The sequence below is a fragment of the Ricinus communis genome, chromosome 7 (genome assembly GCF_019578655.1).
Source record: "Ricinus communis isolate WT05 ecotype wild-type chromosome 7, ASM1957865v1, whole genome shotgun sequence".
Classification (NCBI taxonomy): domain Eukaryota; kingdom Viridiplantae; phylum Streptophyta; class Magnoliopsida; order Malpighiales; family Euphorbiaceae; genus Ricinus; species Ricinus communis.
Window position 1 is genome coordinate 4118752 of NC_063262.1, and position 19491 is coordinate 4138242.

At 33.6% G+C, this 19491-nt stretch overlaps 3 protein-coding genes across 7 annotated transcripts; 1 reads left to right on the forward strand and 2 right to left on the reverse strand.

Moving 5' to 3' along the window:
- Positions 1 to 1424: 1424 nt before the first annotated feature.
- Positions 1425 to 2739, reverse strand: LOC8283348 (LOB domain-containing protein 37). 2 transcript variants are annotated; one of them, XM_048377363.1, is made up of 2 exons: positions 2353 to 2739; positions 1425 to 2218 (listed from the first exon to the last, which is right to left on the reverse strand). In XM_048377363.1, the coding sequence occupies exons 1-2, from the start codon at positions 2534 to 2536 to the stop codon at positions 1689 to 1691; spliced, it is 714 nt and encodes a 237-aa protein (XP_048233320.1). In that variant the 5' UTR covers positions 2537 to 2739; the 3' UTR covers positions 1425 to 1688. The 2 variants fall into 2 exon arrangements, with proteins under 2 accessions (XP_048233320.1, XP_002525255.1); XM_002525209.4 differs by having other exon boundaries at positions 1425 to 2245; positions 2353 to 2722.
- Positions 2740 to 9118: 6379 nt separating this feature from the next.
- On the forward strand, positions 9119 to 13431 carry LOC8283349 (formamidase). 2 transcript variants are annotated; one of them, XM_002525210.3, is made up of 7 exons: positions 9119 to 9505; positions 10403 to 10640; positions 10781 to 10971; positions 11172 to 11407; positions 12275 to 12518; positions 12651 to 12758; positions 13107 to 13431. In XM_002525210.3, the coding sequence occupies exons 1-7, from the start codon at positions 9287 to 9289 to the stop codon at positions 13227 to 13229; spliced, it is 1359 nt and encodes a 452-aa protein (XP_002525256.1). In that variant the 5' UTR covers positions 9119 to 9286; the 3' UTR covers positions 13230 to 13431. The 2 variants fall into 2 exon arrangements, with proteins under 2 accessions (XP_002525256.1, XP_048232790.1); XM_048376833.1 differs by lacking the exon at positions 9119 to 9505 and adding an exon at positions 9900 to 10166.
- Positions 13432 to 13679: 248 nt separating this feature from the next.
- On the reverse strand, positions 13680 to 17986 carry LOC8283350 (queuosine salvage protein). Of its 3 annotated transcripts, XR_001535645.3 has the most exons (8): positions 17750 to 17975; positions 17488 to 17628; positions 16564 to 16662; positions 16226 to 16302; positions 15956 to 16064; positions 15485 to 15813; positions 14298 to 14456; positions 13680 to 14164 (listed from the first exon to the last, which is right to left on the reverse strand). XR_001535645.3 is itself a non-coding variant. In XM_015723048.3 (7 exons), exons 1-7 carry the CDS (start codon positions 17817 to 17819, stop codon positions 14364 to 14366), a joined length of 918 nt encoding a protein of 305 aa, XP_015578534.1. In that variant the 5' UTR covers positions 17820 to 17975; the 3' UTR covers positions 13680 to 14363. The 3 variants fall into 3 exon arrangements, 2 of the variants coding, with proteins under 2 accessions (XP_015578534.1, XP_048232792.1); XM_015723048.3 differs by having other exon boundaries at positions 13680 to 14456; XM_048376835.1 differs by lacking the exons at positions 13680 to 14164; positions 14298 to 14456 and adding an exon at positions 14776 to 15192 and having other exon boundaries at positions 17750 to 17986.
- Positions 17987 to 19491: the final 1505 nt, after the last annotated feature.

Genomic DNA, 19491 nt, shown 5'->3' on the forward strand with positions numbered 1-19491 from the left:
TAATATTAAATATATATATACCAAAAAAGTTGTATTATCAAACTTCAAGAAAATAAGACTAAAAAATATAATAATTAAGAGAGTTAGTCACTGCTTCAAGCATGGCAAAAGCTTGGTAAAATGAACTATTAATATTATTTTCCAATGGGATGACCTAATATTAATACCAAGAAATGATTTTGTAGTCTATAAATTTATAAGTTGCTACTCTTAAAATTCACCATAAATCAAGTAAAGAAAAATTTGCGGGTCACATGCAATTATATACCATTATAATTAAACCTAATTGAGTTAAACTCGCATTTGTATTCAAACTTTAATAATTGACATTAAATTCGACTAGAAATAGACAACTTAGCTCAAAGTTCTATTTAGTTTTGGTTGGTCTATATGATAAAAGAATCAAATTTAAACTTGGTCGGTCGCAAAATAAGTTTGTTAGAATGAATAAAGTAATCTTGTAAGCATTATGTTGGACTATTAATTATATGAAGTAAAAAAGGAACACACATATTGTTGATCCCGTAGTACTTTTAAAAGCACTCGGATGTCATAGAAATAACTTACCTTTTATATAGAAGGAATGCCTCTTGTCGTTTGGTCTTTGCTTTTAGATAAGACGGGATAAAAATATTTCACGCATGTGTCAACTTCTTATTTCAATTTCTTTTTGCATAGTCCTATTTTTTATTGCTCCAATATGCCATTCTATAATTTTACTTTACGTATAAGCTAATTTGCAAAATTTATTGTAACATGCTATAATTTTGAATTAAACGTAACTCTAAGTTGTTTTTAAAATATGGATTATAATAGCCTAAGACTTGTTCATATTTAATAAGATAAATACTAAATTCATAAATGATTCAATTAGACTTATTTTCGACTCAAAATCGCTCTTAAACTTATCGAACAAGTTGGAGTGTATTTTTAATCAAATGAGCTGCGAACTACTACATATTTTATCTTGATCCTTAAAAAAAAAAAAAAACTCACAAATGAAATGAAAGAGTTAATAAATGAAATAGATAATGGCCTCATTTACAGTCTTGCAACTGGCAAATTCATACTGAAAATGGAAAAAACATGAAACAACAACACCAATAGGAAAAATTTAGGTGGGTTCCCTGTTTGGTTTCTTGCTCATAGACAAAGCTGACAACTCAGCTTGACCCACCCACAAATTTCTCAACACCTTGAACCATCACATGCCCCAGCCAATTGTGATTACACTAATTACTACTTATAAACTCACGTACTATAATTAAAACCAAAATTACTAATTGCTTTTTGCAATTTTTAATTAAAGGAAAGATTATTAAAGAAGAAAGTAATTTGGTTTATTATTCGTGTCATCCAGTCATCACTTGACACGAAAGGAAAAATATAAAAAAAAAAAATAATAATAATAATAACAATAAAAATAAAACAAAAAAAATCACCGGCAAATTCATTTGTTCTCTTAAACAGTGGACAAAGAGAATATCCTCTACCGGTAACTTACAAAAACTCGCCGGATAAACATCAGATTCCGGGAAATTAACAAAAAATTATAACAAAATTAAAGGATAAAAGAAAACTAAACAGAGAGAGATTTAAACTAGTTGCTCCAAATCTCTCCCTGGAGAAGTGAACGTCAGATTCACAAACTCTCTCTATATAATATATTTATATTCAAATTTCTCCGCTTAAACAAACAGATTAAGCAGCTTTCTATCTCCTCCTCCATTTCCGTATTGATCTCCAAATCCACTATCAAAACACGTCGTAGTCACCGATTCCTCCGAATTCATCGACGGAGTTCCCGGCCGCCGGAGTTCAGGTTTCCTCGGTGAGTTTTTCGGAGAAAAGCTCGGCGTTAAGCGAAGATCCAGATCATTTGACGGTAAGTATAACGGTTTCGGTAGCTGCTGCTTGTTTATGGTTAAAGTTTCGTTGTTGTTGATTCTTTTCCGTTTCGGTGAGCTTTTGGATCTTGAATTAGAGAAACGAGAATGAGGATTTGGATCCTGAAGTTTCCACATGTCCGTACAGGTTACTTCAGCTTCGGAAGTTTCATCCGAAGCCGGAGATGGAGAAGATCCGGCGAGTAGCTCAGGCATCGGCCGTAGTGTGCCGCCGCGTAAGACGGTTTCTACGGCAGCTTGACAAACATGCCAGTTCCCAGTCCATAGAAGTCCTACAGCGCCGTTTACAGGGTTTACAGTTCTTCCGCACGCTTCAAACAATAGAGATTGAAACAAAGCTGCAATATTAAACAACAAATGAATAAATAAAGATCTAAACACGTAAATAAAAGAAAAAAGCAAAGAATTATTAATTGCATCAATAGATATATATATATATACTAACCGGGACGCTGGGTTTCAGGGACAGCAGAAATGAAAGACATAAGGCCAGCGCGGCCGAAGAATTTAGCGACGAAGACAGTGGCGTGGCCTTGAGCTTCAGGACTTTCAATCCACTGTAAACAAGGGCGAAGAATACAGGTTTCACTGCAGCCTTTTCGTAAGACTCTGCACCCGTTGCAACTCATTTTTTATTTCTATTTGTTTTACTATTCCTTCTCGCGAATAACAGTTTCACATGAAAACACGAGCAGAGAACCCCTAAAACCAAAACCTAGTGGTTGCTTTGAACACAAGGAAGGAAGAACTAGTAAAAACAAGAGTGGGTAAAGAAAGGAGGATGACGGAGAAGAAGAGAAATTAAGGTCGAAAGGAAGAGCGAAGGGCAGTATATATAAAAATTGGAAGAGTTGGGTTGGGATGGGTTGGGGTGGAGTTTAGAAGTAAACTAGGGTTGAGTTAGTTAAGTAGTGGGTGGGTGTGAAGGAGGACATAGGGAAGAGAAAAGGTTGGGTTAGATTCCAAAGACTTGGGTGCAAGCGGCTCCGTGTCTCCGCTTATGGTTGTCCCTCCACCGTTGGATTTTTTTTTCATTATTTATATATTCTATAATTTTACTGATTAATGAAAATTGTGGTGGCAGTGAAGTGGATAATAATGGGGTTGCTTTCCTTTCGTCATCATTTGATTATATTATATATATTCATTTATATTGAGAGGAAGAAAAGAAAAGGAAGAAATAATGGTATTAGAGGGAGGGTGTAACTGTGGGTATCTGGAGTATAATTAAGTGGTTCATTAGAAATAAGGAAATGGGTGGGCATGGCATGCACATGTATGGAGAAATGGGAAAATATTCGCTTTGTTGTTGTGGGGTTATATGTGATATTAGACTTAGCAAGTGGGAGAGAAAAGTTAATGGTATTTTTTCTTTTTCGGCTAATCATTGGTGGAGAGATTGGTGCAGTATTAGGAAACACATCCATTGTTAGCGGTGCTAGTTTTTCTCTAATTAGAAATAATTAAAATTTCTTGCCTGCTGTTATAACTTTTTCTTTTCTATTAATTTTTGGATCAACCATATATTTGCGGACAATGTGTTCCTCCTCTTTCAATCTTTTATATCACTATATAATAACTTTCTCTTCTTTCTTTACTTCTTTACTTAATTATGTAGTACATGAAACTTGTCTAGCTTATAGTAAATAGTAAAAATATTTTAAGAGCAGATTTACCATAACATCGACCTAATAACACAGTTTTAACATGACCACCAGCCTGGCCCCAACAAACCATGTTAAAATGTATGATATGATATAAGCTCTTTAATTTGTTTTGGGGAGAAATGCATTTTTATATCTTTAAATTTAATTAATTAATTAGTTTAATATTTTAAATATTTTGATATAATTTAATAAGCATATGAATTTATTTTTTATAATATTTTAACACTTTATAATATTGTGTCTCTTCTATAAGTTATTGCACGAAAGTGTTTAAATATTATCTAAAAAAAGACCGTGTATGTTAGATTAAATTAAAAGTTAAATTTTTAAATAGATAAAATTTAAATAGTTGTTAGATCAATCAAAAATTAAAAAATTAAATTAATTAATTAATATAATTCTCTTTAGAATCAATTAATCAATATAAGTTTAATACCATATAAATATGCATTTCGCCCTTTATTTTAGTTTCTTCCGGCTCTTAAATTGTGTCATAGTCTATGTTGCATGAGTAAAGAAATAACCTATTCTGACATAAATAATAATAATAATAATAATAAAAGAATTAAGCACCAAAAATTTTCAGATAAAGTTGACAATTAAAGATGATGAAAAGGGATAATGTGTTTTCTTGACATAGTAATTGACTATGTGAATTTTCTTAAAAATGCAGCGTTTTTAATATTCTACTAAAGGTTATTCCAGGTGAATAATCCACATTGCGCTGATGGTACACACTATTACAAAGTAAACTATAGAGTTAAAAGATCTTTTAACAATTCATGGTTTAAATTAATACGTTTTTAAGTAAATAATATATCTACAAAAATTAAACAATAATCGAAGATAGTTGAGATCATTCAACCCTTCTTAATTACTGAAAACAAATCCATTCAAGAAGTGTCTTTATCTGTCTATATGTCATTTACCAATCTAGGATTTTGAGCCAGGCCAATTCCTATGATCAGAAGAGAAGTTAATACTGTGTTATTTGAGTAAATATAAGCTTGTCCAACTAAATATATACGTTTAAAATCTTGCATATTAATATATACATTCCAGTTTTGGTCTAGCAATTTATTAAGAAATAGTCTATGATTATGAAACATTATCTTCTTTGTATATGATTAGCTGTCAACATAAGAAAACAGTCTTGTAGCACAAGAACTTAATATGTTAAATCAGAATGATCCTATTTTTGTTTATTTCTAAATGATCTCTCTCTGATATACAGCTTGCAAGATAATATTTAGGACAAGATAAGAATAAGTTATTCTTTATTGCATTATTCATTGAAAATAAGATCGATTTGCTTGTTGAAGAGCATTTCCACCAACCTTCGAATGTTAAATTTAGATTTCAGTTTAAGAAGTGCTAAATTCATTAGTTCAAAGTGAACTCTACTAAAGTAGCTGCTTCTGCTGGGCTCAATTCAGCTATTGGGTATGTGGAACCAACAGAAAATGGTTACAAGAATGTTGCTTGTAAGGGAGAGCATGCCTTGCCATCCTTATTATCTTTTAGAACACTTGATTATAATTGAGGGAATCAATCAAATTTTAAATTTCATCACTGATTGAAAGTTCAATGGACTTCTCACGATGTAAATAAAATTATTGTATATATTCATTTCTTTACTTGAACAGAAAAAAGAAAAAACGGCGAGAAATCTTTTTGCAAGTTGTTGAAAGAAACAATAAGCACCAATAACAACAAAGAAAAGTAAAATATAAAAAAACCATGGAAAACAATCTTGATAAAACTTGTGGACTATGTCCACTAACAAGGTTACAATTTGATACTATGTTCCACACAAGTTGTGTACGCCTGTGCATGTGCTAGGATCTGACAATTTCGGCAATTATGGAATTTTTTTATACAACTTATTGAGCAATGTATCCGAAAAAACAAAAGTGTGCAATTAATTGAGAGTAGAACGGAGCAGCAGGGACCCAATACGGGTTAGTCAATTGATAAGAGAGAGCATTTCTATTTTTTTAGTTAGTCATGGTTTTATTTTTTTAATAAAAGAAAACAATCCAGAAAAATCGTCTCTTTTGCAAACCCATCTTCAAAATCGACCAGTGAGAAAAAAAAAGTAAAACATCAATATTTCAAAAAAATAATAATTAATAATTTTACCGAACAATTTAAGAAAAAAAAAAAAAAAAAAGAAAAGAGAGGAGCAGGGGGGCGTTACCAGCCGAAGGCGACCAGTGGAAGTGTTACGGCCTCCGCAGACGTGGCGTCCTTATCCTCAGAGTCAATCATATGTCATACTCCTTTTCCCCACTTGCGATTACCCTGTCCTCCTGTACTTCTATAGAATTTCTTGCCCAACCGCCAGTCTGAGGCAGCCTCTTATGCTTTCCATATCCTTTCCTTTAATGTTAGAAACTGTAAATTTTTCTTTCTTTTCTCCTTCAGTAATAGTTAAAAACTGTTTCACCGTCACTTTGAAGTCATGATGACGAATAGTAGAAAAGAAAACTGAGAATTTTTATCAATAAATTAACAGCCAAAAAGTAGAGTATTTTTATCTAAAAAAGAAGTGAAAGTAATTGTTAACTAAACTATAGAAATCTGTTTGACGATTGAAATTAACAAGCTATTCTAAGAAGCTAAAAATTGTTTTAGTTGGTCTCTGTGTGCTCTTCATTTGGCAACTCTTTGCTTTTATAGATTCATAAAAAGAATGTTAATTTTTGGGGCTCTTACTTCCCGCAAATTTAATAAATTATGCTACATGTCTGTATTTAGTTTAGCTAAGATCTAACTTCCTATTCTTTTTCTCAATTATTATGTTTTTATTAACTTCCAAAAGAGAATTTATTAATAATGAAGCCTGGTATCGCTGTACAATTGATTTAGTCAACGAATTACGTGTTACACTGAGTATCCTTCTAACATTCACACTCTCTGTCATAGTATAAGAACATGCAAATTTGATATAAGCAACTGACTATATATACTGTGAAATTATGAAATAAATAGTCTTTGGACTATTTGGTGAAACGCATGTCTTGTACTGTAAGAGATTGGTGGCTCAATTCCTACAAGTAAAAACTCAATTCTCTTAAACAAAAAGGGTCGGGTTACCAGAAACAGATCTGGGGCAGTGATTGTTCTCAGAATTTGGTATGCAGCACAAATTCAGTAAATCCAATAGAGTGGGAGAATTACCTATGATTGAGTGGGCAAGACGTGCTGCTTAAGTGAAAGATAAAATGAGGGCATTTGACTTCCTTATGAAAACAGTGTAGCAGGGCTATTATCTCTGCAATACGTATGAAGAAACATGTCCTTGTCGTTCGAAAATAATGGTTTTCTCTTTTTTGGCGGAAAATACTGGTAACAAGGGTCATCATTTTCTGCGTGGCTCTTTTCTCCTTCAGTAGAAGATGTGACCCATGAGATGATTGGCTGATCTAAAGATGCGATTTCCATTAGTATAGCCCTTCAAATCTTGTTTGCCATGTCTGTTAGTACTCTTTTCGTCATCAACTTATTTGGGAACATGGTGTGCAGTGAAAGAGAAAAGGAAAGGATTTACAGCAAATCTCAAAACAATCAAATTCACCCCCTATCTCATTGAATTGAATCAAATCATGATTCATTGAATAATTCAGACATGAACAGCCTTTGAGCGTGTACTAGTCCTACCATAAAAAGTATCTCAGATGAGACATGCAAATAACCATAGTGCTCTCTCTCTCTGTGGGTTCATGCTGCAGTATCTTTGCAAGTCTAATTCAGAGAAACAGAACAACGACCTATTAGTTGATAATTAGGTGAATTTCAAGGTGATTTTAATTAAACAATTAGATTATATAGATTTAATTTAGACCTTTTATGTTCTAAAAGAATTTTATATTTTAATTGTTTTACAATTTATCTATAATATAATCTAACTAATTTTATATCTCACTATTTTAAAATAAGTGCGATTCCTTTCTTTTTTTATGTCTCTCAATATATAAAACATTATTTATTAAAAAAATTAACTTATTCAAATATAAATTAAATTTTTTTTTTTGTAGGATCACAGAATTTTAATTTTCCTTTTCATGTGGTTTCATCATTAGTTGATGATTATGCCTTCGCCATCACCGCTCTTAAAATTCCATAATTAAAAGTAAAAGTAAAATAAAAAATTTAAAATTGTGAAGCCTTACTTGGATTTTTTGGATGGAGGAGGAGAGCAGGGTGGAAGTCGCTCATCGGACGAGCTACATCTAGTTTCAACCGCAGTTGCTTTTATTAAAATGGTGTGTTTTGGTAATTTTACTAAAAGCATAGTTTCAAAGAAATCATTTCGCTAATATGGCTTTTTTTTTTTTTTTAAAAAAAGATAATAATTTTTATTTCAACATCAACAAAATCCTGCAATAGAAAAGAACAGTGATTGCTATAATAATTTTAAAAAAATTGGTATAAAACTCTAAATTATAAGGCCTAAAGAAACACCTTATAATTTCTTTTAATATATAATATCAATTAATTAAATAAATAAATAATCAAAACCTCGCTTTTTGACCTGCGGCACCAATCCAAAAGGAGCTTACGAGACAAAGATACATACTATCAGATTGTCACTTAAGTGGTATTTCATTCTATTTTATCCGCTTTCCACAGCTCATTGACTACAAGTAGACTTGATACACGAGTCAGATAAAAGAGTGATGAAAAACTAGTTTAAGCACCTCAATTAATACAGACAGCATAAGCATATAATTTATGAAAAATGATAATTAATATAAAAATAATTGTAACATACTTTATTATTTAAAATTAATTAATATATTATTACGTACATATGAGAGACTAAAAGTAAAAAATTTTCATAAATTATTTTACTGAAGATTCATGTCAAAACAAAATTGAAGATAGATAGCTAATTGACAATACTAGCCATTAATTCATTTCTTGAAGAGAAGGACGAGTGGGACCAAATGATGTCATCATTTTTACAAGCAACAAAGACATTGCAGTATCAGCCTTATTATGAAACAGTTGCAGCTGGGACCGTGGATTAAGTATAAGCTATAAAGGGTATTCATATCTGTATAAGAACAATCGAAACCTCATATCATCATGAAATATAGGCAAAATCTCTGAGATTCCGATTTGTGGGGTCATTTAAAGAAAGCAATTTGGATTAGCTAGAAGCTCATTTTCACCCCCCCCCCCCCCCCCCCCCCCCCAAAATGATGGTTAAGCTCAAGCATGTGGTAAATGATAGACGATAGGCGACCAATGAGAAGGCATCTTTCCTCTGCTACAATTTGTAAACCATTCTATGACCCCATGTTTAATCAGACTAATACCCCACATCAACAAGTACAGGTATCATTCCTTAATGAGTGGCTATTTTTTGTTATCACCTAAGCTGCTAAGCATAAAATTTTTTATGGGGTTGGTTTTTCACCATCTTTTCTTGAATTACAAGATTACCCATTCTACTCCCTATTGTTTTACCCTAATAAACGTCCAAGAATATGAAGTTCAATCAACTTTATAAGTGGTCCATCCACTATGATATGAAAAAAGAAAAAGAAAAGTCTATGGCTCAAATCATGGCTGTCGATGCAGCAAGTGATAGTGAAGGTAGCAATAGCAATATTTGAGTTACTCCAGTGAAACCCCTTATTGACATGCCTAACTTCCCTTGCTTCCTGATCACCGTTTCAAGATTGAAAATTGGTGAGAGCTATGGCTCAATACGGTGCAAGACTGGTCTTTCCGGTAGACGTGAGGAAAAAGCCATGGGAGCAGAAACTTCCTCTTCACAATCGGTGGCACCCAGACATACCCCCAGTTGCAGAGGTCACAGCTGGAGAGCTTTTCAGGGTTGAGATGGTGGACTTCAGTGGGGGTGGTATTACGCAACAGAACACTGCAGAGGACATCAAACATGCTGATCCTTCTATTGTATGTTCCAGGTTATTCTTTTGGATTTCTATTTTGTGTGTTACGATGTTTGGTTTGGTTTCCATCTAGAAACTTGCTAGGACTTGATGAAAACAATAGAATGATAATATGACTATTATTTCTGTAGACTCAAAAAATAATTTTAAAAAAAATTAGAAACACTTGGCTCCAACTGTTCTCTCTGGATTTTTCCTTTTAACATTTTTTTGACACAACAGAATGGGATTTCAAATTAGTAATCTTTTTATTAATAAAAGATAAATGTTGACAATTTTGTCCTTTATTGCTGAAAGGGACCATTGAAAATATTGTCACCCTGTTTGTCATCTACCAACTGTAATTGTCAAGCTCCTTAGTAAGGATGACATCTCATTTCATTTCCCTAGTAATTTAGGACCAAAAAATAGCATCCTCTCTGCAATTTCAACTAGCTAGTTTGTTCATGGCTCCTTCAACCCCAAGACTAGTAGTGCCTGTAGACTTAAAGAAGAAGCCATGGGAGCAAAAACCACCACTTCACAACCGTTGGCACCCTGAGATTCCCCCAGCTGCGGAGGTTAAAGATGGTGAAATTTTTCGAGTAGAGATGGTAGATTGGACTGGAGGTAGTATTAAAGATGATGAGTTTGCAATTGATGTAAAAGCCATAGACCTCTCAACCGTAAGTATGAATAATGCTCAATAAACTACTTGTAGGAACTCTAAAACTCAATTACATGGTCAACGTTTCTAATTTTACAAAAAATAGATAAAGGAAAAAAGAATGAAAGTGTCATCTTGAATAGGTAGGAAAACGTTAACCAGATTAGAGGAAGATGCCTATTTAAACCAAGTGGTCAGATAAGATTCATATGGCTGAGCATTTACAACTATGATCTGTATTGGGAACTGCTTCAGGTCCATTATCTCAGTGGACCAATCAAAGTTGTGGACAAGGAAGGAATTCCAGCGAAGCCGGGTGATCTCCTTGTGGTCGAAATATGCAACTTGGGTCCTCTCCCTGGGGATGAATGGGGTTACACAGCAACATTTGACAGAGAAAATGGTGGGGGATTTTTGACTGATCATTTTCCTTGCGCAACGAAAGCTATTTGGTACTTTGAAGGAATATATGCCCACTCTCCTCACATACCAGGTAATCAAATGCCAAATTTCCTTCTTCCTAGCTGCTATGTCATTGTAACGACTAGAAGCAAATCTATAGTCATACATTTTAAATTGAACAAGAAGTAGCATGTGACATACCCTAATCAAATTATTGTGTATGCATGACAGGGGTACGATTTCCAGGTTTGACTCACCCTGGAATAATTGGAACTGCACCGTCAGCAGAACTCCTAAATATATGGAATGAAAGGGAAAGAGAAGTTGAAGAAAATGGCCTTAAATCTTTCAAACTATGTGAGGTTTTGCATTCTAGACCGCTAGCAAATCTTCCGTCAACAAAAGGATGCCATCTGGGAAAGGTATGATATTAGAATAACAAGGATTCAAAAGTACCTATGGACAGCCTCTGCCTCTATCAAAGTAAAACTAGTGATGCAGATAGTATAGTCAACTTAATTGAGTTTGTTTATGCCAACATTGCAAGTGCAACTGTGCATACAACAATTCTGGTAAGATTTGTTGGACAGCAGCTATTCTAACAGTTAATGATCATTTGTAGATCCAGAAAGGAACTCCAGTGTGGGAAAAGATTGCCAAGGAAGCAGCAAGAACAATACCAGGAAGAGAGAATGGGGGAAACTGTGACATAAAAAATCTCAGTAGAGGTTCGAAAATATACCTCCCAGTGTTTGTAGAAGGAGCTAATCTTAGTACTGGTGACATGCACTTCTCTCAGGGGGATGGTGAAGTCTCATTCTGTGGGGCAATTGAGATGAGTGGTTTCCTAGAGCTCAAGTAGATATTCATTCTTTCAATATCTCCATAATTTCTTTAATGCTGCAGACATTGTTTCAGCTTAGCTTTTAAGTTCAAGTAGAGAATAGTAAACTTCCATAATACCATAAAATAGCAATAAACAAAAGATTCACACTTGAACTACAAACAGCATCATGCATAACAGTTTCCAGATGTAAATTTGCAGAATGGGTCAATAATTAACAGTTAAATTAGTCATGTAAGTAACTAAACGGAAATTTTAAGGAATATCAAAATGATCCAACTTGCAAAGAATTCATTGCTATACTTCCTTAACTGATTAAGCTTCTTTACTTCAAAAGTTAACTGAGTAGCTTCTTCCTAATTCTGAGTTCTTTGCTCATTCCATAATGTAGACTCGCATAGTTCTTTCTTCTAAGCCTGAAGAATATCCAAACTTGATTTTTGGCCTATTAACGTCAGTGTTTAATCTTCATAGTTGTCTTAGAAAAATCTACTTTGACTATAAACACTATCATCAAAGGAATTGAAAAAGGTCGCTACCAATAAATTCTGTAAAAGGATCAACATAGAAGACAAGGTAGAATCACACTAGCTCAAAGAAATGAATGAGAAACAAAGCTTAATAAGAACTTGTACTATTCCAAAGTTAACCAAAATGATAATGCATTCTGTTTTCCACAGCATTCATCATAAACGCTAAGTATGTTTGCCCATTAACTGCTCTTGCCAATCAATAGATGGATTTCATTGACATTTTGGTCTACGATTATCCCTGCAAAAGGATTCTATTTTCGTCTACAAGCACTTGTTGCAACTGCACCTTTGATACAATCTATGTTCATAGCTAATCCAAAACTTTGACACTTGTTCTTATGCGATCAGGTGTGAAATTATAAGGGGTGGAATGAAAGAGTACCTTACACCAATGGGGCCAACTCCTCTTCATGTGAACCCAATTTTTGAGATAGGCCCCGTTGAGCCAAGATTCTCAGAGTGGTTGGTATTTGAGGGCATCAGTGTTGATGAGGGTGGAAGGCAGCACTACCTAGATGCAAGTGTTGCTTATAAGCGTGCAGTGCTCAATGCCATTGATTACCTCTCTAAATTCGGTTACTCCAAGGAACAGGTCCAAGATATCTCTCAACTTCACATAATTTGCCCTAGAATTCACAAACATGTGTGCATATTGAGCATCACAAATTAATAAGAAAGTGAATTTTATTTGATAACTAATAGGTGGATTTAATGTGACTGTCAGATGTATCTCCTACTATCATGCTGCCCATGTGAAGGAAGGATTTCTGGGATAGTTGATTCTCCAAATGCTGTTGCAACTCTGGCCGTTCCAACAGCCATCTTTGACCAGGTAATGAACTCCCACTCCCATCCTATATTCACTAGTTATAGTTACAATTCACTACCTGAAAGTCATCCCCGAACTTGGTAAACTCCAACTAATGAATCAAATTAATAGATGTTAAACAGCTAGAATACCCCTTCAAACAGTTGTTGACAACATAAGATGTTATCAGTAGCCTACATGATCCTCAAATATCGTTACTAACAAAAGGATTCCACATAATTAAGCAGATACAGGTACTAGTTTAATTTTACAGAACATTTGCATTGAACCAGGAAAGGTCTTTGCCTTATTCTTATTCTCTCTCCTTTTTTTTCCCCCGGTTTTGGCTCCTGAGATAATTCGATTATGCAGGATATTCGTCCTAAAGCAAGCAAGGTGCCCGTTGGGCCCCGGCTAGTGAGGAGGCCAGATGTCCTCAAATGTACCTATGATGGAACTTTGCCAATCACAAAAAATCCCAGTGCCATGGCATGACTACAATTGAAGTGCTTCTCAAAAGCAGCAGAAGATTCAGGCTACATATTCCTTGCCATATTGCATAAATTTACGAATCAATGACACGTGTTTGTATGTATAGATGGATGAACAAAGACATGGTCAAAAGGCCTTCAATGCCTGTCAAGTATGTAAACATCTGAAAGGCAACTGTTTTTAAAAGCTCCCTATCTTTTTAACATTTCTCATGCTTTTATAATGCCATAGCACCGCAAAGCATGTTTAAAACTAATACTTGACCCACATCACACACCATACAAGACATAATTATGCTGCAGCTGGAGATTAATATTTATTTTAATGAACAGTGAACCACTCGTGATGATATTGCTTTGTAATTCAGAGTGAAATATGTAACTGAATGCATTACTATGCAAGTAGAAAGGTTCATATCCAGGGGCCACCACAATCAATACATGCATAAAAAGATTAGCACTAAAACAGTTTCCCACTTAAATCAGCAGGGAAAATCTATTTCCGCTGAAATTTAAGACAAAACTTAAGATAAGAGGATTACATGAAGAAAAGAATTGATAATAATCAAACAGCATCGAGTGGTTAAATCTAATGTACAGAAGGCATAACTGCATAAGAAGGTAAAGTTTATTATCTTATACCATCTTCATGTATAAAATATAATCAACAATTCCAGGCTTGTCTGTTGATAGTGATACCACCTAAAACACTTCAGATGGCACTTATGGTAGACAAAGATTTGCAGGGTCATGAATCCATTTCTCTTGTCTCCAAATGACGTTTGATAAAGCACATGATATAGTAAACCACCTGTGGTGGTTGCAAAACCAATAAATTTTCCAAGTACTGCCAATGAGTTTAATGTTCACACGAGACGTAGCATCTTCGGGATGATGACTTAACATAAATGAAAGCCCTTCTCAAATTAGATACTTTTCCTATCAAAATCATCAAGGCAGGTAGAATCTGTTAAAAGTGGTTTAATCTGCAAAAAATAGTCTTGTCCCTTTGAAGGAGAAGAAAACAAAAGGATGTCATGGATTAGTTATCATATTTGCCCAATGAAATTACCTCCAAACTTTGAAGATAATTTTCTTTTTCCTTCATGCTAAAGAAACATTCTAGAATATCATTAATTTAGTAATATATAGATAGTGTCCGATGGTGTTGGAGAGATGGACATCGCACACCAAAAGCCCAGAGCCAAAGATCCAATTCAACACTTAGCACCTGAGCAAATAAGTATCAAAATTAGAATAGCAAAAATGAGACAAGAGAAATAGATAAATTTCAGAAGAAAGATTGAGGAACCATGAAATAGATGAGAATTTAGTAAGAGAAGAAGATGCGTGGCAGGATGTCCAATTAATTATAAAAGGGCTGCAACTTTGAATGTCAAAAGGACAACAGTTTTGAAATAAGTACCCCTTCCACTGATAGCAAACTAGACTTGTGAGGTTTTTGTCCTTAGAAGCAATTTTTAAATAAGAGATATAATTTCATAAGATTCAATCAACTTTATAAGAATCTGGTAGAGCAATCAGATATGTTTCAACTGTAACCCAACATAACCATCACAAAATGCACCTCATACAAGAATACAGCGAACCATCATATGCAATTGCAGAATTAGATCATCATATGAATTCTGCGTCTGCTTAGGATTGCTTCTTAAACTGCATGTTATGGATTTTTAGAGGCAAGCAAATAAGCCCATTACTGGTATAAGAAAAATCAGTGTTATCAGGGACTTATTTTAATAGGGCTACTGATGCCCCAAGGCACATGCAGTGAAAAGAACTTCGTGTGGGCCCAGGCATACCTTTATGCCTTGCATATAAGCACTTACATATGACCACAAACAAATACATGAAAAAAGAAAAAATAATTAACAACATTCAAAACGTGCATTGACTTCTGTATAAAAGAAATTCCCAATCTCTACAGAATGATACTGCAGGCTGATCTGCCAATAGCAACAACAGATTGATTAACAAAAAATATGTGTGCGCGCATGTGTCTATCATGATAAAATAAAATAGTGATACCATAAACCAATCTGTAAGCTGAATACTGTACCATGTAAGCTAAATAGTACCAATCACATACTTTACTCTACAAGACAACACAGTTTACAAATGTCTTGAAGAATAGCTAAATTGAAACAATTTTGGTACTACTTTAGACAGATGGATAAAGAAAGATTAATTTAAAAATTAATGCATGGGTGTGTTTAACAGAAGATAGGTCGATGATACCTGCTTTCCTGTATTTACATGTAGCAAATCCCTCATTTTCTCCACAGCATATATGGAGCATGCTCGTAATTCAACTTCCTCTTCACTGCCTGAAACTATTACAGAATCTGACTTGATCATGCTGGCAAGGGTTGAACTATATTTTAGCACACCAAGTTGCTGAAGCACAGCTGGAACAATATAATCAGCAAATATAGTGACCGAGCCAATGTCCCTAAATTCTCCATATCCTCTGCCCTTGAATGCTCCATATAGATCAGCTGCAAATATCTGAGCTCTTTTGTACAAGAATACTTGGTGGCCTTTATAAACTGAGTGATCTCGAAAACCTAATATCAAATGTTCGAACATGTAGAACCAAATTCAGCATCTTCATAAGAAAATACTTAACTTCCTATACAAACATTCCAACAGTTGGCAGCTTATTAAATCCTGACATTTCAGAATTAAAAAATATATATATATAAATACCGGGAAAGTGACCGGTTATAGTAGCAACAAGCTTTGCAGCTGATTTCCCACAGGACTCCACAAGATTGGCTGCACTACCTCCAAAACTTCTTTCCAGTTCAAAGCCAACCTAATTATGAATTTACATATACCAAACAATCAACATAACTTCTATAATTAGGCTAAGAAACTGAAACACAGAACTAATTCCAAATAGATTAAGAACTCAAACATTTATCTGCATAAAATGGAAACAATATCAATTAAACTTCCAACAAGTGCAAAGTAAACCTCGTGGAGTAGACGAATCCGTTCATCCTCCAAGGGAAGTGGTCTTGGCCATTTTAACAATTTCCGTAATTCAGGACCTGACAACATGCATTTGTGTGATCATCATTTGACAGGAGATAGGAAAAGTACCTTAAGCAAGCATGTCAAAATTCAACAGTGCCAAGTACATAAAGCAGCACTATAGGAAAATTATTTTAAAGGTACAAAAGGATAAATCAGAAGTGACTAACTTATGAAACATTAAGAAAGAGAAAAAACCATAGAGTGGGATCGTGTTTCCCTATAATGATATAAGGATACAATTTCTCACCAAAAAAGAAAATAAAAAGCAGCAGTACCTGTGTACTTTTGCAGACGATCAGCATTGAATACAGATTTGTCATTTTGCAAAGCTGCCTTTAGGCCTGAAGCCAAATGATCATAGCTCAGATCCTTATCTGTAAATAAGATGCAAGACATTATCAAAAAGAAAACATAGTAAAGTAAACCATGTAGCCGAGTAAAAAATGCATCCATATAAGTTGACTTATCAGGGAAGCTTTAAGAAGTTGTTTAAATAATAACTGGAAGCTGAACGTGGCAATCAAATTCAAAGCTAAAGCTGCATTTGCTGTTGCCTCATGTCACTCTGTTCTTTGCTTATTTAAAAGTACAATTACATTACACCTCTAAACAGCACCGTTATTAACTTAGAACATGTTCTGAATACATATAAGAAAAGCAAAATGAAAACCTACTCCTCAAAAACACAAAGCTCATTCTAAACTTTGAGAATTAATAAGCAAAGACACACACGTTATGTTCTTCCATTTTCAGTATGTTCTTAGACCAGAAAAAAATATAATATGATTTGTACAGTTAGTTAACTGAACACCAGTAAATAGACATTGCACTAAAAAAAATTGGGTAAAATTGGAATTAGCTACAACATTTTAAAAAACCAAAAATTTATTCAACTTCTTTCCCCTCTAGATTTCATTGTTAATTTTCTACACAAGCAAACAAGAGAAATTGAAAATAAACTAGGCGATAACACTTTTATCCATTCTTTTCATATGCTCCTAAATAATTCATATTCCTCGGGCTACCGCTAAAGAAGAATTAGAAAAGCAAAAGTGCCTTTTCAAACAAAGAAAAGCAGAAGCGCAAACTGACACCAAAAACACTAACAACAAAGAAATGCGCAGTGTAAACAACAAATCAAACATATGCAAAGATAATAGGAAAAATAAGTACAGAGAGAAGAGAGATGAATGTTATACCAGGCCAAAAGCAGAAATTCAGAGCATCCAGAACAAAAAGGTACTGAACGGTGAGTGGACCGTTATCAAAGTAATGAATTCCTTCAAAGTCCCATTCTATTCTCGGTATTTCTTTTATATTCTCCACTGCTCTCTCTATTCCTGCACCACAAACAGTCACATTCATATTCTCTCATTCCATTTTTAACATAAATTTAAGGAATAAATAACCAGAAAACGACACCGTGTTATAAACTTCAAAAATGCTGCGACGTTGTTAAACCTGCAGAGTCGACGACGACGTGAGAGGAATGGGTAGCCACCCAAGCTGCGCTTGACCGGACCTGTTCCATGGCTGCTGTGCTGATGTTAATTTTGAACCCTAAAATGGAATTATTTATATATGTGAATTATATTAAAGTAAATTAAATTCAAATAAAACTAAAATAAAATAAAATAAGGTGTGCGCGTGAGCCAATATTGTCGCAGTTCGAAGTTTCCCGCTTTTCTTTGTGGTTTTGTTGGTTGTTGCGAAGTTGTGATCCTCTGTTTGTGGGGCGCCACCAGATTTCCATATTTACCCATTTATTACTTTTTCGGTTTGCGCCTCACGAGTCACGTGGGAACTCTCTAGTAATGGGCCAACCACTTCACGCCTTAACCCAATCAACAATTATTTTTCGAAAATATATATATTATTTATCTTTGAGAATTAGCTTGAGGTACAATTTCATTTTATTATTTTCCCTTATTAAATAAATATAAACATACATCTTAAGATTGATTAATAAAATCAAAAAATTGAAAAACTTAGACAAAATTCTCAAATTTATATTTAAATAGGTAGTTAAATTAAAACATTGATATCATTTTCTTATTATTATTATTATTATTATTATTATGGTCAAAAATTCATACCTATGTTTCACCATTATTATTTTATTATCTATTGCTATAGCCTCTTGAATATTATTCTTTCTAAAAATAAAAAGTTTGGTGAGCTTTAGTAGTCACTTCGACTGCCTTGCATTAAGATAACTACTATTTGCAAATCACATTTTCAGATTCATGAACATCAGTTGTCGGCCCCTACATTGGACAAGTGCAATCGGGAAAAGGAGAAGGCATGGACTGGACTGTCTATGGGCCGACAGAATAAAGATGGTAACCTTGTCGGCTGGAAATTCGGATGCGAGTTGGGAGATGGGGCCGCCGCAAGACCTGGCGGTCGCATTTGGAGTTCCAAACCATGTCTGCTTTCTCAGTCTAATCGAGCTTTTCTGATTAATTGTCAATTAGGGTTTAGCTTCTCTAATTATCTATCCTGTTCCATTGGGAAATAGGACAGATTAAGGATTGTCATCTACCGATTATTATTATTATATATTTAATTTGATAAAATTTTAACTTTTAATATTTTTTTATCAGTATAAAATAACTTTAACCAGGCTATGCGCTGGTAAAAAATGCTGGTTATAGCCTGGTAAAAAATGCTGGTTATAGTAAAAATTTGGGATAAGTATTTATGTGATTTCGTATGTATTTTTTTAAATAAAGAGAAATATATAATTACAAATAATGATAAAAAGATATTTTAAATTTTAAATATATTTAATTATTATTATTTTAAAATATTATAAATACTATAAATTTTATTAAACTTTATTTATAAACTCACATTACATTATATGTTTATAATTAAAACAATAGCCGTGCAACACACAGATAAACAATTAGTATATTAATATTATTAAATAGTTTATGCTCCTAAATCATGAATTAAGTATTTATAAATTTATGAGTAAATTTAAAAAATGAGATGAAACGTTAAGAAAGCAAAGGAGATGGATGAGAGCTTATATGATTCTTCAGCTATAAGTATGCTTCAATCTATTAAGAGACAATTACAAAAATAATGTTTGAACTTATTAAAATTTAATAATTAAATATTTAAATTTTTAAAAGTTATAATTTAATGTATGAATCTAGTAAATATTTATGATTGAGTGTATATAGCAGGTAACA